The sequence below is a fragment of the Bidens hawaiensis genome, unplaced genomic scaffold, assembly GCF_021521415.1.
Source record: "Bidens hawaiensis isolate Kalapana, Puna unplaced genomic scaffold, B.hawaiensis_p1.1 tig00001032_1, whole genome shotgun sequence".
Lineage (NCBI taxonomy): Eukaryota > Viridiplantae > Streptophyta > Magnoliopsida > Asterales > Asteraceae > Bidens > Bidens hawaiensis.
This window is the reverse complement of record NW_027491060.1, coordinates 3,751,292-3,771,815: the sequence shown is the minus strand read 5'-3', so window position 1 is coordinate 3,771,815 and position 20,524 is coordinate 3,751,292. Positions and strand designations below refer to the sequence as shown.

General features: G+C 34.6%; 2 protein-coding genes across 2 annotated transcripts; one reads left to right on the top strand and one right to left on the bottom strand.

Moving 5' to 3' along the window:
* The first annotated feature begins 11,437 nt into the window (after positions 1-11,437).
* LOC143555301 (uncharacterized) lies at positions 11,438-15,847 on the top strand. The gene is made up of 6 exons (XM_077044876.1): positions 11,438-11,633; positions 11,743-11,939; positions 12,036-12,134; positions 13,297-14,831; positions 15,230-15,302; positions 15,562-15,847. Exons 1-6 carry the CDS (start codon positions 11,477-11,479, stop codon positions 15,727-15,729), a joined length of 2,229 nt encoding a protein of 742 aa, XP_076900991.1. The 5' UTR covers positions 11,438-11,476; the 3' UTR covers positions 15,730-15,847.
* A 459-nt stretch (positions 15,848-16,306) lies between these two features.
* LOC143556189 (adenylosuccinate synthetase 2, chloroplastic-like) lies at positions 16,307-20,338 on the bottom strand. The gene is made up of 4 exons (XM_077045588.1): positions 20,051-20,338; positions 18,771-19,463; positions 17,632-17,943; positions 16,307-16,657 (listed from the first exon to the last, which is right to left on the bottom strand). The coding sequence occupies exons 1-4, from the start codon at positions 20,336-20,338 to the stop codon at positions 16,487-16,489; spliced, it is 1,464 nt and encodes a 487-aa protein (XP_076901703.1). The 3' UTR covers positions 16,307-16,486.
* Between the last annotated feature and the right edge of the window lie 186 nt (positions 20,339-20,524).

The window sequence follows — 20,524 nt, the reverse complement described above, 5'->3', positions numbered from 1 at the left end:
TTAACTTATTTTGTTAAGATACATAAAGGAAAGTCACATTACATAAATATTCATAGTTAATATGATTAAAGAATAATATATAGAGAACTAAACCACAGAGGTATTATAGAATTTTACGTACTTGGGTCTCAAGTGAAATTCAAATATAAATATGTGATAGTTATACATGTTAATTAGATTGCTTTCACGACGAAAGTAAACGTTTAGAGTGTCATTAACTAAATTGCGTTTATAAGTTATTATTGGTCAGTGAATTATAATTTGAATGATTAAAATCCAATTTGTCTTTAAATATTGATATTAGTTGTTCAATGATATTCAAATAATAAGGTTGTCTAATGGGTTGAATTGATATGCATGGTGTAGTGTTCTAGGTGGCATCATAATAACAATAGGATTTTATGGGGTGGTTTGGGGAAAAGCTAAAGAGGACCACGAAGGTGCAACGTTCACTCAGGCCACAACCGACCCTCTACTGGAACCTCATAATGCTCTAGAACATGGTTCATAAATTCCCTACCGACAGCCCCTCTGCTGGAAGCCTGGAACCACATGATGATGCTTTTATGTTTATTATCAGACATTTTTATTTTTTACAAGATTTATTTATTCAATATCATTCCATTTCTTTTAAAAGATTAACAAAATTATTATGGAAGCATATGCATATTGCTGATAAATATTTTGCTCTAATTTTGTACATAGTGATGTGTTCTTTAACAAAACCGACCCACCCTCATCTACCCTCTACATTAAGTCCTCTCTTTTTAGTAACACCTCAAAACCAACTATTAAGATGCTCTTGTATGTTAATTTCACCTCTAAACACACTCTAAAAATCGAATCAACTTTTGTAATGTTTTTTTAATTAGAGAAGTGAAACTATTATTACTACTAGAATATGTCCTGACGTGTTACACCGGAGTTGTTTAATGGCAACACCTTTTATTAGTTTGCTTAAGTTATAGGCCTTTAATGTTCCAACCGAGCAACACGTACCATTATTTATTCATATTTACACGCTATGAGATGGGACATCAAAATTCCTTAGTTTATATGAAAACCTAGCGTTCCCACTCATAGTGTGAGTGTCCACTAATATAGACACTATGCGTCTATTGTGCGCCAAAAGAGTCTTTGCTACTACTTTCAGTCTAGATATTTTGTTGAGTAAAAGTAAATTTGACCTTAAAATACCAACAATACACTTAATTAAAAGAAAAGAATAATCACCGAGTACTGAGAGCAAGAACGAATGAGGTAAATAAAGAAACAACAAAATATTCAAAATTTAAACCAAGCAATAAAGTAAAGTTGACTAGTTGAGTGCGTATGCAAACGTATGGCAAGCAACGTGGCAAACATAGAGTCAAAACATATTTTTCAAATAACACAAAGGACCAAATATATAGAAACCCCAATAATATTTTTCAAACCATAAATACTCGACGTTTAAGAAGGATAAAGCTTCAGTGTTTCATGCGGTGTGTTTGGTAGCGACATGGTGTTTGTGGAAAAAAGAAATGCTCTAGTCCATAGAGGAACCCCGACTCAGATTTCAAGCTTGATGGAGGAGATAAAAGTGTTTGGATTTCTTTGGATAAAGCATAGGGGGAGAAAAAAAGGGCTTACTTGGGAGGATTGGAGTCGATTCAAAGTGTAGGTTTCGCCTGTGTTCGGGTCTTGATTGTTGTATGTTGTTGGTAGGTTTGGTTTGTTGTTTGTTTTTCTGTGGCGATAGTTCTTGTTTTGGTGTTGGTGTATTTTTGATGATTCTAGTGTCTTGCTAGCTTGTTAATAAAATTGTTAGTTGGTCTTTCAAAAAAAAAAAAATATTCCAAATTTCATATCATTGTATTAAAAGTTAAAATATTATTATTGGGAAATTAATATTAACGATTTAAGGTTATTAAAATAAAATGAATATTGAGGTAGATTGTATTATATATTTCTCTAGAATATGATGTTCATTATTTAGAGGCGACTTTAAAGGCTTCTAGTTAGTATATTAAAGTATTAGAACTAGAGGGACTAAATGTGACAAGTCCAAAACTTGATTTGTTTAGGACTTTAGGTGTTAAAACCAAGATGAATACACGTATCTCAGCTGTGTGAGTGGGTGTAGAGTGTGCGCAGTGTCATAGCTTAGTTGGGGCCAGGGGTGGCCCCGGCTACTCCGTTTTTCCGCTCGATGGTGTAAATTTATTATTTTTTGACTGAAAATTTTTATATATAGTATAAATTTACTCGTTTCTAACCTAAATTTTGAAGAGTAGGACCCATTATACATCCTAAGTTATTTTGGATGATTGAATGCCACGTTGTACTTCCGACTTCGGGTCAAAGATGTTAAAAAAAGGACTAAAAATAGGTACGTGATTTTGGTGTAGTTGGTGAAACTTGAAAGTTAGTACATGTAGTCATATGTTAGTAGACGTGTGATAGAGTAAAAGAAATGCTTTGTATTGCTTGCTTCTTCTAACTATTTACCAGGGAGTAACCAACTGGTTTTCCTAATTTCCTATTAAAAGCTAATGAATCATGTTGACTGGTCTTCTCCATCACCGTGGACGGGGCGGTGGACGTAAATCACCACATTGCCAATATATAGGAATTATGGAATTATGGTCATTATACCAATCAATGTCCTATTTTATGCCATGATTTTGTTGGAAACCTCTATGAGCTAAACTATATTTATTAAATTTATTAAGGAACTTTATTTATCATTCTTTTAATTAACTTTAAGTTTTTTGTACTCATATAATTCAAATTGTTCAATCTGTATTGTATACTGGTACCCAATCTATGTGTTATAAAGAAATTGTTTTAGGCTTACCTTTTAGGATTTGTTGAAGGATTTATCTCGGAAATGAACAAATCAATGGGCAGGCGAAAGGCGGACACCAGAGATGGAAGTTTGATGAACGATGGTGATTGGTTAAGGCCAATGGTACTCAGAAGTGCCACTTGTGCGAATGTACTAGGTGAAGAACTAAAGAGGGTTATCTATTTGGTAAAACCTTAAGTTCATATTAAAAAAATAGCTTAAAAAAGGTGAATAAGATATTCAAACCGAGATCCTTTCCCTAAAGAAGGGTTAATAGAAAAGAACGTTACCACTATATCAAGTTATCAACATTAAACTTGTTGGTATGGGTGAACACTCTAAAATTATTGTGGGTTTACTGTAATAAATCGTTTCTATAAAAATTTCAAATATCATTGGGTACCCTTAAGCCAAAGGTTCGTACTTAAGTGCGGGTGAGGGGTTAGGATGGAGGGGGCACAACCATATGATTTTCAAACTATCTTAGGACCCGGCCAATCCTACAATGTCACATCATTTTTACTATGAACTGACGTTACTCGTTTCGATAATAAAATGAAAATAGAATAATTAAATAAAAGAGGGCTATGTTTAATGAGTTTGAAATTAATTGTGTAGGCAGGCTTGCCATAGAAGCTTTGCTTTTCTTTTCCTCTTCTTCATTCGCATCCTCAGTGGCTCAGTTGCTGGTTACTTGGAAAGCTTTATAATCTTTGGAACTCAGTTAATTAATTACCTACCAAAATTCTACTACTTATTGTTATTGTCAATCAATCGTCTTCGATTCAATTCTCTAACAGGACAGACAGGAGGTTCGATTTCAAAATTCAAACCCTATTATCAATGTTTAATTTCTTCTTATTTATTAAACTAAACACGCTCCATTATTTGTTTACTTTGATTCTTAATCTTCATCTTACAACTTGTATTTATGCGATTCATTAGGTTTTAATATGTTTTTTCTGCTGCTTGTTATTTGGTAAGTTTTTTACACTCTGTTGATCAAATTAAGCTCCCCGACCTAGGGTTTTGTTTCAAGATGTGGAGTCATGTTATTCATGCTTATGCTTCTTATTATCAGTCATTGGATGCATTTTTCGGTTGATTGATGATTAATTGTGTCAATTATCTAGCTTTATGGCCTTCAGTTTGATTGTAGATTGGTTTAGTCAATTAGATAGATAGCTTTGGTACAATCTACTTCGGTTTCATTTAGTTTATTATACGCCAGTCTTGTTTAGGTTCCAAAGCACAAAAGTGAGTCATGCTCTATGTACAGCCAAATAAGCTTTATTTACAACGTGAATGCACGCATCAGGAACGCATAATGTGCACATCGCATGATGTGATCTAATGTGGCGTCTAACGCAGTTGACCAGTATTTGAATAAATTAGACCATCGATTGCAGTAGGTCCTTTAGTGTTTAAAAGCTAACAAGTAACAAGTTTAAACATTATCTATAAGCAACATTTTAGTATGCCTTTAATAGCAGCATACACGCATATTGATATCTTATATTTGACTTTGAATTTTGACCCATATTGTAACACCCCAACCCGGAGCAGGCTGACGTGTCACTATTACAGATATCATAGACCAAACAAAAACCATTTAAATGAAATGAAAAGAATCCCATGGCAACCAAAAGAGTTAAAAACACTGAAAGAAATTCTAAGTCAAATTTATTAAATGCTTAAATAAAAGAAGATTAAATCAAGTCCTTATTCTTGAGCTTCATTTTACTCTCATCACTGATCTCCCCGATTTCCCGAATTACCTGTTAGCAAATAAGACAGACACAAACAAGAAAATACGGCTGAGCCAAAAATTGCCCAGTAACGGAGAGAACAATAGTACAGGTAAAGGCATACATAAGACAAAACACATACTGAAATAAAACTGAAACTATTGCGGATATAAAACCACGTTTTAGACCGAACTATAATTAGATGCGAACATAATCCGATACACGATCGGGACGTAATCTGAATATACTCAAATTTAACCAAATGCATATACACATATCGAAACGGACCAGAAATATAGCGAAACAAAATATAATTACTAAAATACACGACGATGACGTTAAAATAAATAGGTCGTGTAATACGGAAGCACCCAGAGCCTAAACAGAGGGGTACACAGATAGCTAGTCCATGCACCAAGGAGACGGTGTGGGTGGCGTGCACACATTGTTCCATCTCAAACAGAAGTCAGGAGTCAGGAGTCGGAGCTAAGATCGATCTATACGCCTCTAAGTGGCCAAGGTACTACAAGAGTACTTTCAGAGACGCCGTGAACTTTGATTACGCACTGTCACGATAAGTGCCATGTCGTTGACGCCCCAACGACAAGTCAGAAATGCTCGGGTAACAGAGTACTGAACTAAAGTCGTATAACTAAAAGATATTTAAACAGGAACATGCAATAATGAATTCAAAATATATATAACCTATTGCATGCTATAAAATTAATATAACCATATCATACGAATAAACCGAACTAGATAACAAAAATCCGCACTACGAAGTGACGGACATCGAATATAAAATGGACTCGAACCAATACTATGAGTGAAGAAAAAAAAACAGAATCCGTACTACGAAGTAACGGAATATAAATAATACTAAGAGGAAACAAAGACGGAAACTGTACCTTATGTATTAAGCAAAAGTAAACAAGTTGACTTGTCTTCAACAATTATGAGTACCTACGGTTTATTTACAATTTTATTATTTAGATACACGAATTTGATTTACATGGGTTGATTCGTTGATTTCCGCCCACGACATATGCCTTCTAAAATTCACAATTTATTATTTAAACACACTGTCATAAGACCAATTTAGTAATTATCCAAAAACGTTTGAGCTTTAAATATATTATGAATCACTAAACCTTTTTGCTCATTATATAGGAACGAAACTAACTTCAACTTCTTATTAAAACCAACAAAACTCTTTATATACTTAATAATTCCTAACTTAAATTCATAAGTTTGGTTACTGGTTATACATACCAGATTCATAAAGGAAAGAAAATTCATATTAGTTACATTATGCTTTCATATTTAACTCTAGGTATCAATTATATATGTATATATATGTATAACGAACAGGCTATACACAAAACATGCATGAGCACTTACAACATGCATGGAACTTTGTATGTATTTTAAATTTTGGTTTTAAACAAAATCTTCTAATTAAACAAGGTTTTACATTGCGGAAATAGATCAACGATCACAAGGTTATTGGCTAAGGTTAAAAACATAGACGAAATAGAAATAGAGAACGTGTTCGGTACCTCGGCGGATGAGCGATAACAATTATCAGGAATAAGACAGTGGCTTCCGTGGCGATGACTCCCTTCGGTAATCGGCACGCACAACAGAAGGTGATGGTGGCGGCCTCCCAGTAACCAACAACGGTCTGTCTATAGTGACAACGGAAGACGGCAGCGGTGATTTAAGTGGAGAAGGGTGAAGATGGCGGTTCTCCGGCGAAATTGGAATGGGAGGTCGAACGGAAAGCAAAGATATTATATAGATGCGATATGTGGGCTTCGTGACATCTTATGAGAGGTTACTGGCGTCGTAATCGATCGAGATTTTTGTAGCCGATAAGGGATTGAAATCCCATTTTTCTCTGGGAATTCGTTTGATGCATGTGAAAGTGTTTGAGTTTTATCTATTGATTGATTTTTGCATATTTATCTCTATTATTGTCTTTATTTATTTATTTTCTTTTTTTTTTTTTTTAAACTAAAAGATCACAACGTTATCCTCCAAATTAATAATTAATTTATATTATCAAGTATTATTATTATTTTAAGCTATTTAAATTATTGTAATTATTATCTTAACGATTTGGGTTATTATAATTATACTCCCCTAAAAAAAAAATTTCGTCCTCGAAATTGTAAGACGGTGACACATACTTTCGGATATCACGGAAACGAAACAAACTTAAAACTTTCATAAATTCAGACATGACAATTGCAAAGTCTTGGAAACAAATATTAGGACATATAAAACAGAATTCATATGAAATCAAAACCATCCAAACTGAAATAGCTGACTCGTTGCCATGATGATATTGAACGAAACTATGGGTAACCTAAAACTTGTATCGGATAATACTAGTTCTTATAAACGGAAATCAAAAATTTCATTTGAACACAGAATTACATATAACATAGTGGATAACTAATAAATAAATTTTGATGAGCTAAAGCCTATGACTAAATTGTGTAACTAATAACCAAAACGAAAGACAGATAACTGAAACATGTGACTTATAAGTGGAAATAAAAAGTGATAACTAATGGAATACTAAAAAAAAAAAAAAATCAAGACTTAAAACGTAAATTTTCAAAAACATATTTTGAATATTAACATGCATTTCTACACTGATATAAAAATAAATAAATATATAATAAAAGACACGTAACACTAGCAGATAATAGCGAAAACTTAAGACAATGTCGTATCTAAATATTAGAGGAACATTAAGCTGCAAAATGGATTTTAGTAGCACACATACATACCTGTAAATTCATGGTTACGTTCGCGACCATAATCATCAATTTACCTTACGAGTGTGTCCTAACGGTCCTTCCATTACACATCTTAAAGACTAAACTTATATAAAAAAAAAAAAAAATGACGTGTTGATATACTAAAAAAAAATGATGTCAAAGTCTTGACATAAATGATACGAAACACGACCCAAATATGCTAAACTTCAAACATACCAAACATAAGAGTCTTCTAACATGACAGATAAACAGAGTGTGAAACTTAACAAAATCCAAATTCGCACGAAATCAAACCCAAATAAACTGAAATACGGGGTACTAAAACGAAAACAAATACGGATAATCAAAACGGTTCATGGCTTCAATTTCCCCAGAACTAATCTTTTTGCGCAGGTCTAGCGTTTTCTCCATTATTAGCTCTAGGGTCCCGCTGAGGGCAGTCTCTGATCATGTGTCCTGCATCTCCGCATCTAAAACAACGACCTTCAGCTCGACGACAAGCACCTCCATGACGTTTCCCACACGTGCCACACAGAGGAGTATTTCGGTTTTGTTGATTAAGTGGTTGAGCTCTGGTGGGGTTATGATGTTGTTGCATATTATTCTGTGCGGTCCTATGATTCTGATTTTGATTTCCCCCATTTCGTGGCTGATTGTTGAAATTCCCATCAGTACGCTGTCTACGGTCTCGGGGTACGAGGGACTGTTCGGTTCCAACCTGAGAAGAAGATTGACCCTGATTATTTTCTCTTGGCCGCTTACGACTTTCATCAAAAGACTTCTGGCGGTGTTTCTTATCATTATCAAGGTTCTTAACCGCATCAACTATGTCATTTATGTCATTAAAACGGAGGTTCAAGATAAACTTCCTATCTCGGTCACAAATGGCCCACTTGAAATGGTTGGTCTGTTGTTTTTGCGTGCCTACAGTTGGGCCAAGAAAACTAACCAATCGACTGAAACGATTTTTAAACTCAACGATGGGCTCATCATTAGCCTGAATAATTGAAGAATATTCTCTCAAATATTCACTGCGATCAGCATCAGTGAAATACTGTTGGTAAAACAAAGTACGGAATTCATTCCAAGGAAGTGTAGCAGCATAATTGTCTCCACCACGTGCAGCTTTCAGTGTCTTCCACCATCTGTGAGCGTCATCTTCGAGCTTGTAAGTAGCTAACCGAACCTTAAACACATCTTCAACACCCAGCACTTCAAACAGTTTCTCGATGTGCGCGATCCAGTTTTCAGCTTCTACTGGAGAACTAGCAGTACTAAAGGATTTTGGCTTTTGCTTTTGAAAACGCTCAAGCCAGACATGAATACCAACAGGGGGATTGTTGCCTCCAGCGTTATTGCCACCGGCATTATTTTGCTGCAACTGTTGTATGATGTTAGGGACTATTTTCGCAATAGCTGCATTGACGGCGTTAGTAACAAGGGTCGCAAGAGGAGGGTCGTTTCCAGCATCATTCTCGTTTTGGCGATTCACACGTCTTCTAGGAGGCATCTGGAAGTAAGGTAGCGTATGAGCTGAAAGATAAAGATTTACGGAATACGCGAAAGACGAAAAGGAAAATCCTAACCCGACGTCTACCCATTAACTCACATTTTTAATTATTTTCGTGTAAGTTTTCTACAAAAAAGAGCCTGGGCTCTAATACCATAACTGTAACACCCCAACCCGGAGCAGGCTGACGTGTCACTATTACAGATATCATAGACCAAACAAAAACCATTTAAATGAAATGAAAAGAATCCCATGGCAACCAAAAGAGTTAAAAACACTGAAAGAAATTCTAAGTCAAATTTATTAAATGCTTAAATAAAAGAAGATTAAATCAAGTCCTTATTCTTGAGCTTCATTTTACTCTCATCACTGATCTCCCCGATTTCCCGAATTACCTGTTAGCAAATAAGACAGACACAAACAAGAAAATACGGCTGAGCCAAAAATTGCCCAGTAACGGAGAGAACAATAGTACAGGTAAAGGCATACATAAGACAAAACACATACTGAAATAAAACTGAAACTATTGCGGATATAAAACCACGTTTTAGACCGAACTATAATTAGATGCGAACATAATCCGATACACGATCGGGACGTAATCTGAATATACTCAAATTTAACCAAATGCATATACACATATCGAAACGGACCAGAAATATAGCGAAACAAAATATAATTACTAAAATACACGACGATGACGTTAAAATAAATAGGTCGTGTAATACGGAAGCACCCAGAGCCTAAACAGAGGGGTACACAGCTAGCTAGTCCATGCACCAAGGAGACGGTGTGGGTGGCGTGCACACATTGTTCCATCTCAAACAGAAGTCAGGAGTCAGGAGTCGGAGCTAAGATCGATCTATACGCCTCTAAGTGGCCAAGGTACTACAAGAGTACTTTCAGAGACGCCGTGAACTTTGATTACGCACTGTCACGATAAGTGCCATGTCGTTGACGCCCCAACGACAAGTCAGAAATGCTCGGGTAACAGAGTACTGAACTAAAGTCGTATAACTAAAAGATATTTAAACAGGAACATGCAATAATGAATTCAAAATATATATAACCTATTGCATGCTATAAAATTAATATAACCATATCATACGAATAAACCGAACTAGATAACAAAAATCCGCACTACGAAGTGACGGACATCGAATATAAAATGGACTCGAACCAATACTATGAGTGAAGAAAAAAAAACAGAATCCGTACTACGAAGTAACGGAATATAAATAATACTAAGAAGAAACAAAGACGGAAACCGTACCTTATGTATTAAGCAAAAGTAAACAAGTTGGCTTGTCTTCAACAATTATGAGTACCTACGGTTTATTTACAATTTTATTATTTAGATACACGAATTTGATTTACATGGGTTGATTCGTTGATTTCCGCCCACGACATATGCCTTCTAAAATTCACAATTTGTTATTTAAACACACTGTCATAAGACCATTTTAGTAATTATCCAAAAACGTTTGAGCTTTAAATATATTATGAATCACTAAACCTTTTTGCTCATTATATAGGAACGAAACTAACTTCAACTTCTTATTAAAACCAACAAAACTCTTTATATACTTAATAATTCCTAACTTAAATTCATAAGTTTGGTTACTGGTTATACATACCAGATTCATAAAGGAAAGAAAATTCATATTAGTTACATTATGCTTTCATATTTAACTCTAGGTATCAATTATATATGTATATATATGTATAACGAACAGGCTATACACAAAACATGCATGAGCACTTACAACATGCATGGAACTTTGTATGTATTTTAAATTTTGGTTTTAAACAAAATCTTCTAATTAAACAAGGTTTTACATTGCGGAAATAGATCAACGATCACAAGGTTATTGGCTAAGGTTAAAAACATAGACGAAATAGAAATAGAGAACGTGTTCGGTACCTCGGCGGATGAGCGATAACAATTATCAGGAATAAGACAGTGGCTTCCGTGGCGATGACTCCCTTCGGTAATCGGCACGCACAACAGAAGGTGATGGTGGCGGCCTCCCAGTAACCAACAACGGTCTGTCTATAGTGACAACGGAAGACGGCAGCGGTGATTTAAGTGGAGAAGGGTGAAGATGGCGGTTCTCCGGCGAAATTGGAATGGGAGGTCGAACGGAAAGCAAAGATATTATATAGATGCGATATGTGGGCTTCGTGACATCTTATGAGAGGTTACTGGCGTCGTAATCGATCGAGATTTTTGTAGCCGATAGGGGATTGAAATCCCATTTTTCTCTGGGAATTCGTTTGATGCATGTGAAAGTGTTTGAGTTTTATCTATTGATTGATTTTTGCATATTTATCTCTATTATTGTCTTTATTTATTTATTTTCTTTTTTTTTTTTTTTTTAAACTAAAAGATCACAACGTTATCCTCCAAATTAATAATTAATTTATATTATCAAGTATTATTATTATTTTAAGCTATTTAAATTATTGTAATTATTAACTTAACGATTTGGGTTATTATACATATTGTATTGTATATCTTATATTTGGGGCTACTTGTGCAGTCATGAGTTCATGACCTTGAATTTGGTCAACCAATCATATAGCAACAACACAGATGAACAGATTATGTAACTATTATTATAGCTATTCAAACATTGGAACAGTGACCTTTATGTTTGCCACATCATCATCTGATGCAACAGCCATGGCATGGAATTGGGTCATCCAATCCATTTCAAAGTTTAAGCAAGTAGATTCACCTACTTTAGCCGGTAATTAAATATGCTTTATGTTCCCTTTTATCTCTTATTTAAACTTCATTTGTTGTATTTTTTTTTTTTTAATTTTTACATAACAAATGGACATATACTCATGTTTTAGGTTTGGTAGATAAAGCTCCTGAATTATCAGTTGATATAGGAAAGGATGCAAAGGAAATGGTCTCGTTGCGAATGTTACAGAGATTGTTTCCACATGGAAATGATGCTACGATTGACTCAGATTCTAGTCAAAATGCTGAAATCATGTTTGATTCGTCAGAGCACGGTGAAGACATTTTGAACAAGATTTTGAAAGAGGTAATGTGGTTGTTTAGCTAAAAGTAAAAATAATGACTTTAATCATGTTTATTAGAAATTATAGTTTACTTTATTTTATTTAATAAATTGTAACAGACATCTGAATCGATGACGGAGCTAAAAAGGCGAAAATGGAGTATTAATCCTCTCATAATACATAAAAATGCTTCTTTGCCCGAAACCCCTATGCAAAAGGTTGATAATTGTTATGTTTTCTACACATTTACACACACACACACAGTGACACAACACACAGTTCTTTGCAAGAACAGAAAACATGCTAAATCATTCATTTTTCCAATCTTATTATTTTTAAAATATAAGAAAATGGTTGAAATATGATGTTTATTCATCTATCTTAAAAGTGAACAAAATATGAATTAATTTTGTTTATTTATGAAGTCTACGCATGTGCAAATCATGTATAGGTTATATTACCTACACGTGTACACATTTAACAATTAAAAGCAAATATGAACAAATTGATTTAATGGTTTTTGTGTACATTATATCCACATTTGTATGTAAGAAGTATTTTTTTTTGTGTACATTATATGCACCCCTGAGCTCGGCTCATTTACTATTTATCAATTATTTTTTATATAATTATAATTATTTTTATATATTTTTTTCTATTATAACTTTATGTATACAGTAATATATATTTAGTTATTTTATTTTTTCATAACATTAAGTATATTAATTAATAATTATTAAATATATATTTAAAAAAATTCTATAAATGATCGGCTCGTTTAGGCTCGCGAGCCGGCTCGAACTCGTTTATTTAACGAGCTTACTTTTAGGCTCAAGCTCGGGCTCGATTTAGTTCGGTTCGATCGGGCTTTATAACGAGCCGATCTCGAGTAGCTCTCGAACAGCTCGGCTTGTTTGCATCCCTACTTTTAGGTTTGTTCTCTCCTTATACACACCCACACTGATACGGCTCGATCATACAAGAAGGGTCGGGTCGACCCATTTGAATCCAGTCCTTCTCGGTTTAGTTATTTCCTAGACCCAGTCAAAAAACTGGACCTAGTTAAACAGGAGCAAAGATTTAGGGCTAAATTAGTGGGAGGCTGAATTTAAGGGAATGAAAGTCAAGAGGCTTAATTTTAGGAAGTAGTAATTACCAAATTTATCTCTAGATATTCCTTTTACTGTTCTAGTTTGTATTGTCTTGTTTATTTTGATTATCAAGTGTCTTGTATTAGAGATTAACGCCTCTCGAATCTGGTAAAGTATCTTAGTTTTTCAATATTTCAAACTTTGATTTTCTACACACACACGCCCACGCGCACACACACACACACACACACACTTTATTTACATCTTGCTGCATTGTTTGATCAAACAGTTTAAGGAAGCACTTTTCGAGAACAACCACCCGATTCTTGAATCATTGAAAGAAATGAGTAAAACGGCAAAAGTATGTGAAAATACCGTTCTGAAAACTGAAAACGAAAGCAGAAAGTTACAACAATGCCCCTTGCAGAAGCCACATCATGTAGAAAATGTTAATGAAGGGTTTACAAAGGATACTGGAAGGATAGAAGATGAGATGATGACAGAACCCCCGAAAAACAACTTAGTGGATGATGATGATACTGTTGACCATGCTCAACAGCTGCCTTGTGATGAGGATGATGATTTGGTATTTATGAAAAACGAAAACAGCAAATTACAAATAAGCCCCTTGCAGAAGCCGGATCATGTAGAAGATTCTAATAAAAGGTGTATTGAAGATATTGGAAGAGAAGACCATGAAATGACTATAGATCCCCTGGAAAAAGACTTATTGGATGATGATGATGATAATGTTGACCATGGTCAACGGGTGTCTCGTGGTGAGGATGATGAGGCTGATGATGATTTGGTATTTCTGAAAAAGGAAAACGTAAACAGCAAATTACAAGAACGCCCCTTGCAGAAGCCGGATCATGTAGAAGTTTCTAATAAAAGGTGCATAGAAGATATTGGAAGAAGAGAACATAAAATGACTATAGAGTCCCCAGAAAACGACTTATTGGGTGATGATGATGATGTTGACCATGGTCAGCGGGTGTCTCGTGGTGAAAATGATGAGGCTGATGATGATTTGGTATTTCTGAAAAAGGAAAACGTTAACAGCAAATTACAAGAACTCCCCTTGCAGAAGCATTTTCATGTAGAAGATACTAATAAAGGGATTACAGAGGAGTCTGGAAATAAAGAACATGAAACGACTTCATTACCCATGGAAAATGACGACGACGATGATGATAATATTGAACATGTTCAACAGCCACCTTGTGAGGCTTATGATGATGAGAATGTTGGCCATGGTCAACAGCCTCCTAATGATGATGAGATGACTGATATCGCAGCAAAAAAAGAAGCTTTTTTGAGCTCTCAGTTTACACTAACTCAAGATTTTGTGTCAACGGTTGACTTCACTGAAACATATCTTTGTATGAAGTGTAACAAAGGTGGTCAGTTATTAGTTTGTAATTCTGACGCGTGTCCGTTTAGGGTTCACGAGAGGTGTTTGGGCTCGGCTGCCACATTTGATGAAAGTGAGGTTTTTTTCTGCCCGTTTTGCTCGTACTCTCACGCGATATCTAAATATATGGAAGTTAAGAAAAAGGCTTCTTTAGCTAGAAAAGACTTGCAGGTGTTTTCAACCTCGGGAGTTAAACATAGACCGAATATATCCTCTAAAACAAATGAACATATTAAATTAAATGGTGGTGAACGTGTTATGAGTAGAGGCAAAAATTGTGCATCGGTTGACTCAGATCACCAGTCAACGGGCCAGGCTGGCGTCACTAAACAGCCGTCCGAAGATAAAGAAAGTCCAGTGTCATCTACTTCTAGTCACTCGAAACGAGCCCGTAAACGAGAGCCACAGTGGTAAGTTCTTAACCTTGAAAAAATGTATTGTTTTTAGGGGTTTGAATTTCTGACACGAACCGAACATGAAATCTGCAGGGTTTGATTGGGTATTTTATACCAGCATTTAGAACTTGATAGAGAAATTGACATACGGTTTTATAATTAAAATGTAACTTTTTTGTGTACATTTGTAATTTTTGGTTGTAAAATTGTAATTATAAAATATTAATTTCTTAACAAAACGTATATACTAAAATAATTTGGGTTAAACTGTTCACGTTCGTGTTAACCCGTGAATGTTCGTGTCGTGTTACCGTTTATGACATATTAATTCCGTTACATTTTGATTACATCCTGTCAACTAGTTCTGCTCGTGCGTGTTTTATGATTTTGATGAATCCACAATTGATTTATAGCACATCAAGCACCATTATTTTACCGCGGCGGAAGAATCTTTTTTGGGAAAAATCAGAGGAGGAGAAGTTAAAGGTACTTGAGTTTCTACATTTTAATATCTTATTAAATAATCTAATTATTTACTTGAATATAAAATTATTTATAGTTATCAAATCTACAAAGAACATGTTATGCATATACCATGTTGGCTACCTAAGAATCATTTTATTCAAAGTGTGTTTTAATAGAACATATAGCCTAATGAACCATTTCATTCAAAAAATAGAAAATTATTGTAATATATATACATATATTTTTAGTTGATTACTGTTTCATGTTTCAACTTTGTTAGGAAGGGATGGAGAAATTTTCTGGTGAAGATTATAAAAGAATTCCATGGAAGAAAATTCTAGATTTTGGTCGGGACGTATTCGATAAAAGTTGGACGACTATAGACTTGAAAGATAAATGGAGAAACATATGCAAAGAAGGCCCAGCCGTCAAGAAACAAAAACTGTAGAATATTTGTGTGCAAATGTTCATGTTTTAGTGTTCCTTGAAAGCGTGTATATTCTTGTACAAATTATTTTCTTGCAAATGTTATTCATGTTTTAGAGTTTCATTAAGTAATAATAGACTAATAGGTATTATAAAGTTTCTTTTGTTAAGATCAAAAGACAGATGACTTAGTTTTTATTGAACTTTATGTTATTGTTGTTCTTTCTATATATTTTCTTATATGTTTTAAATACTTATAATCTTAAAATGCCATATAGTAATCTGGCCTGAAAAATGCAATCAGTGAAATAGTAAAACGTCTGCTTTGATGCTGGGTCCGGTTATGAAAGCATTGGTCTAGCGATACTATGCACATCTTTAGGCCGATCATAGATTCATGGTAGTCAAAAGTATTACTCGGCATAGTTTCATTATTTAGATAATCTACTATATTAAATTCAAAATTATTTTATATGTTAAAAGCATAAACCGACATACAACATTAACCCACACAGCATTGATAAGTAAAATCACAAATTCACAACCAGCTCCTGCACAAGTTCCTTGAATCTTTGGATTAAAAATGTTTTCTATTATTTTATATATTTATTTTATTTTTTCAGAAACAAAAAGATAACAACCATAGCATAACATTATTATCCCATCTTCCCCACATAATGAGTGATGTAATATTCAAAATACATCTCATTGGGAATGAATGCATTGAAATCAAAATTCGTGGCAATGAATTCTTTACAAATATCTGCTGCATGTTGTGATCATTTGTAAATAAGAGCATCACGTCCCGGCCCCACACCAATGTAATGGATTGGCACGCCGACAAGTTCTTCTATTCTTTCAACATACTCGCGTGCGCCTTTTGGCAGATCAGAGTAGTTCCTTACAGAAGAGATATCACTCTTCCACCCTGGCATTGTTTCATACTCCACCTGAAACACGAAATACTTCAATTATCATAATGTATCCATATTATATGTAAATTACACTTCCGTCCTTTAGGCATATATTGACTTGCAGGTTGTGTCCTTAAACTAACGTAATTAAAAAAACATAATTTATTGGAAAAGAGGTAACACATTACGTTCGTTTTCCACTAACTGGTTTAAAAATCATGTTATTTTGAATAACCATTTTGTCCTTACATCTACATGACAAAATGTTAAAATTACACATTTTGTCATTTATGTGTAAGGGCAAAATAGTCATTTTTGTAAATGGTTAACGGGATTTTGATCACCGGTTAGTGAAAAGAATGTAATGTCTCACAACTTTTCAGATGAAGAATGTTTTTGTAATTACATTAGTCTAATGACACAACCTGCAAGTTGATAAACGACGAAAAGTGTAGTTTTAAGTAGAGAGAGAGGGTTGTCTTTTTGATATCCATATATGTATCTCATATGAGGTACATACATATACATGTAGATTACAAGTTACCTATATGATTCTCGTTAACTACATGTTATATTTATTTTAATTTTTTTTTTGGGCAAAAGTTAATAAAACAAAAAAAGAATAAAAATAAGTATAAAAATTCTTGTTTAAAAGTGGTTTTCTCATGATCTCCACACTCACTCTCTCTCTGTAGAAACCGCAAGAACCACGAACACGTGAAGCTATTGCTTAAACAGTGATACATAAAGCAGTTTTGTATTGCCCCTCTCTCTCCCTCTATCTTTATAAGCACTATGTACAAGTGATTAAGTAATTCTCTACTTAAATTTAGTTATGCATTTATAGAAGCACGCTCAATTCAAAACCAGTATGATGTTGACACATGCAAGATCGCATCATGCACTTGTACATAGTGCATACAAGATAATCAGAAGTGCTGTTAGAGAGAAACAAGGTTACATGACCGTCTTGTATGTCATATATATTATTGTTCTAAAACGAAACTTACCTTTGACTGCTCAAGAAGATGTAAATCAGCAGGGAATGAATTAATAGGAGTCCCATTAGAATGTTTATAAGCAACACCCAACTGAATCTCATCAAGATCAGAAAGAACATCAAGTTTGGTCAGATTCAAAGAAGAAAACCCATTTATCTGACAAACATATTTCAGAGCAACTATATCAAGCCAACCGCATCTACGAGGACGGCCCGTTGTTGTGCCAAACTCTTGCCCAGAAAACCTTAAAAGATCACCCGTTTTATCCAACAATTCAGTTGGAAACGGGCCCGATCCAACCCTAGTAGTATATGCCTTCACCTGCACCAAAAAACTGATTATTATAAGTTTATCACCCGAGCAAATAACTTGATGCCAAAAAAATAATCGGACCCATTTAACTCTTTTATAAAAATAAAATAAAAAAAGATATTCTATCTTTAAACAGGTCAAAACAGGTCTAAAATGGATCTTGGTCAAAATGGGTCGAGTAGGGTTGACCAGCAAAAACATTTTGGACAAAATGCGTTCAACCCATTTGGCCCCTTTCAAATATTGTTTTCTGTTTGAGCCGTTTGTAGAGCTATAAATGAACTGAATGAACATGAATGAGGCATATTTGTGTTTGTTCGTTTAACTTTGACCAAACAAACGATCGAACGCAAACAATTAAACGAACCAAGTTTCTTGTTTGTGTTCGTTCATTAAGAAATTGAACACATTCATGTCCGTTTATGTTCATTCAATAATAGTATATAAACGAATGGTTCATGAACGTAACGAACAAACATAACATTGATGAACGAAAATCTATATGTTGGACCAATAAAATTAATAAAACTAGACTAAATTGTAATTGGTAATATTTTAAAATTCATAAAACAATATTGATGAATATGTAAACAAACGAACATAAAAGAACGTAAACAAACGCTAACGAACGTGAGCGAACGCCAATGAACATAAATGACCAAACAAGAAATGTGTTCAAGTCCGTTTGTTTAACTAAATGAACAAAGAAACTTGTTCATGTTCGTGTATTTTTTTACATAAACAAGCTTCACGCCAAGCAGTTCACTGAACGCTCATGTACAGTATGAACACAAGCACAATATAAATAAAAGTTGGATTAATGTTAAATAACTTACCACTCCAATAATATCCCCGAGGGCTCGAGGAGCGATCCCTAACCCGGTGCATATTCCACCAGCCGATGGGCTCGAAGACGTTACAAACGGATACGTTCCAAAATCTATATCCAACATAGTTGCTTGACCACCTTCCACCAATATTTTCTTATTTTGCAAAATAGACTCATTCATAAAACAAATCGTATCACAAATAAACGGTTCCAACCTCACAGCAAACCGTTTATACCTTTCGACTTCCTCGCGAAGCATCTCAGGAGTATATTTAAAATCTTTAAATCTTGAAGCCGCGTCCGATAACAAAAGATCAAGTTTTTGAGGAAACGTGTCCATATGCCTTAAGTCGCTCACTCGTATACCGTTTCGGTTGACTTTGCTAGAATAACACGGTCCAATTCCTCGTTTAGTGGTGCCGATTAACGATTTAGCTAACTCGGCTTCTCTGAGACCGTCGACTTCTTGATGGAAGTCAAATAATAAGTGAGCGCGGTCGGAAACAAGAATCCGACCGTCGCAAGAAACGCCGTTGGATTCGAGGCCATCGATTTCTTTAAAAAAACCAGGAAGGTGCACGACAACTCCATTTCCAACGACACATGTTGTTTCATTGTTAAGAATGCCTGAGGGAACAAGATGAAGTGCAAATTTTTTTCCTTCAGAGTTGTAAATTGTGTGACCGGCATTTGCTCCACCCTGAAAAAGAGAAGCGAAAAGACTAAAATGTGAGTGAAACTCACTCCAAATCGTTAAAACCGACATAAATTAGCATAACATTATAACTTTAGTAGCAAGTTTAACTAGGCCTCTAAACAAACCAGATGGATAGTCTAACAGAACAAATGATCGAACACGAGCATTGCACGAGCAAGATTTGCTCGTGTTCGTGCAATAAGAAAATTAGTGTGTGTGTGTTCATGCTCGTTTATGTTTGTTTGTTTATAGTGTGAGCGGACAACCAATTAAACAAACAAGGTTTTGTTGTTCGTGTTCACTCGTTAAGAAAACGAGTGTGTTCGTGTTCAATTACGATCACTTGCTAATAGTATAAACAAACAAACGGTCGAACACAAACAATTAAACAAACGAGGAATTCGTGTCCGTGTCCGTATACGTTCATTATGAAAAATGAATGTGTTAGAAAGAGAGTGATAATAATATTAACTATTATTAAGTATTAACAACATTTGACATTAAGAAAGCCTACCTAATTATTTAATTATGGAAATAGAGTGATAATAATATTAAGTATTAAGTATTAAAAGTGAAAGAAAGAAAGATACCTGACAAAGAGCAACAATGTCAAAATGCTTAGCTAAGATATCAACAAGCTTTCCTTTACCTTCATCACCCCACTGGCACCCTAACACGCCAGAAACCTGACTCAATTCTCCGATTCGACTCGGTGTGTCAGTGGTATGTTGTTCGACGGTCACCGGCGAACACGTAATTGGAGCGGTGGCTTTACGGCATTGATGGCGAAGAGTAATAATACGTTGAGTGTTGGTTCCATTGTATATAACATTAACAGGGTTTGTGTCTAACCGGAGACAACAACTGATGTTGTTCATCACTCTTTTAAAAGAAGCCCTGTGCTAGCACCAGAGTGGATTTTATACGGGTAATGGATTCTTTTTTTTTTTCTGTTTTTTATTGGCAAAAGTGAATTGAGATTTGAGTTTACCTTTTCGATTAAAAAAAATAGTAAGTAACCTAATACTTTGAAGGCTAAATCTTACACTTGTTAATGGTTAATG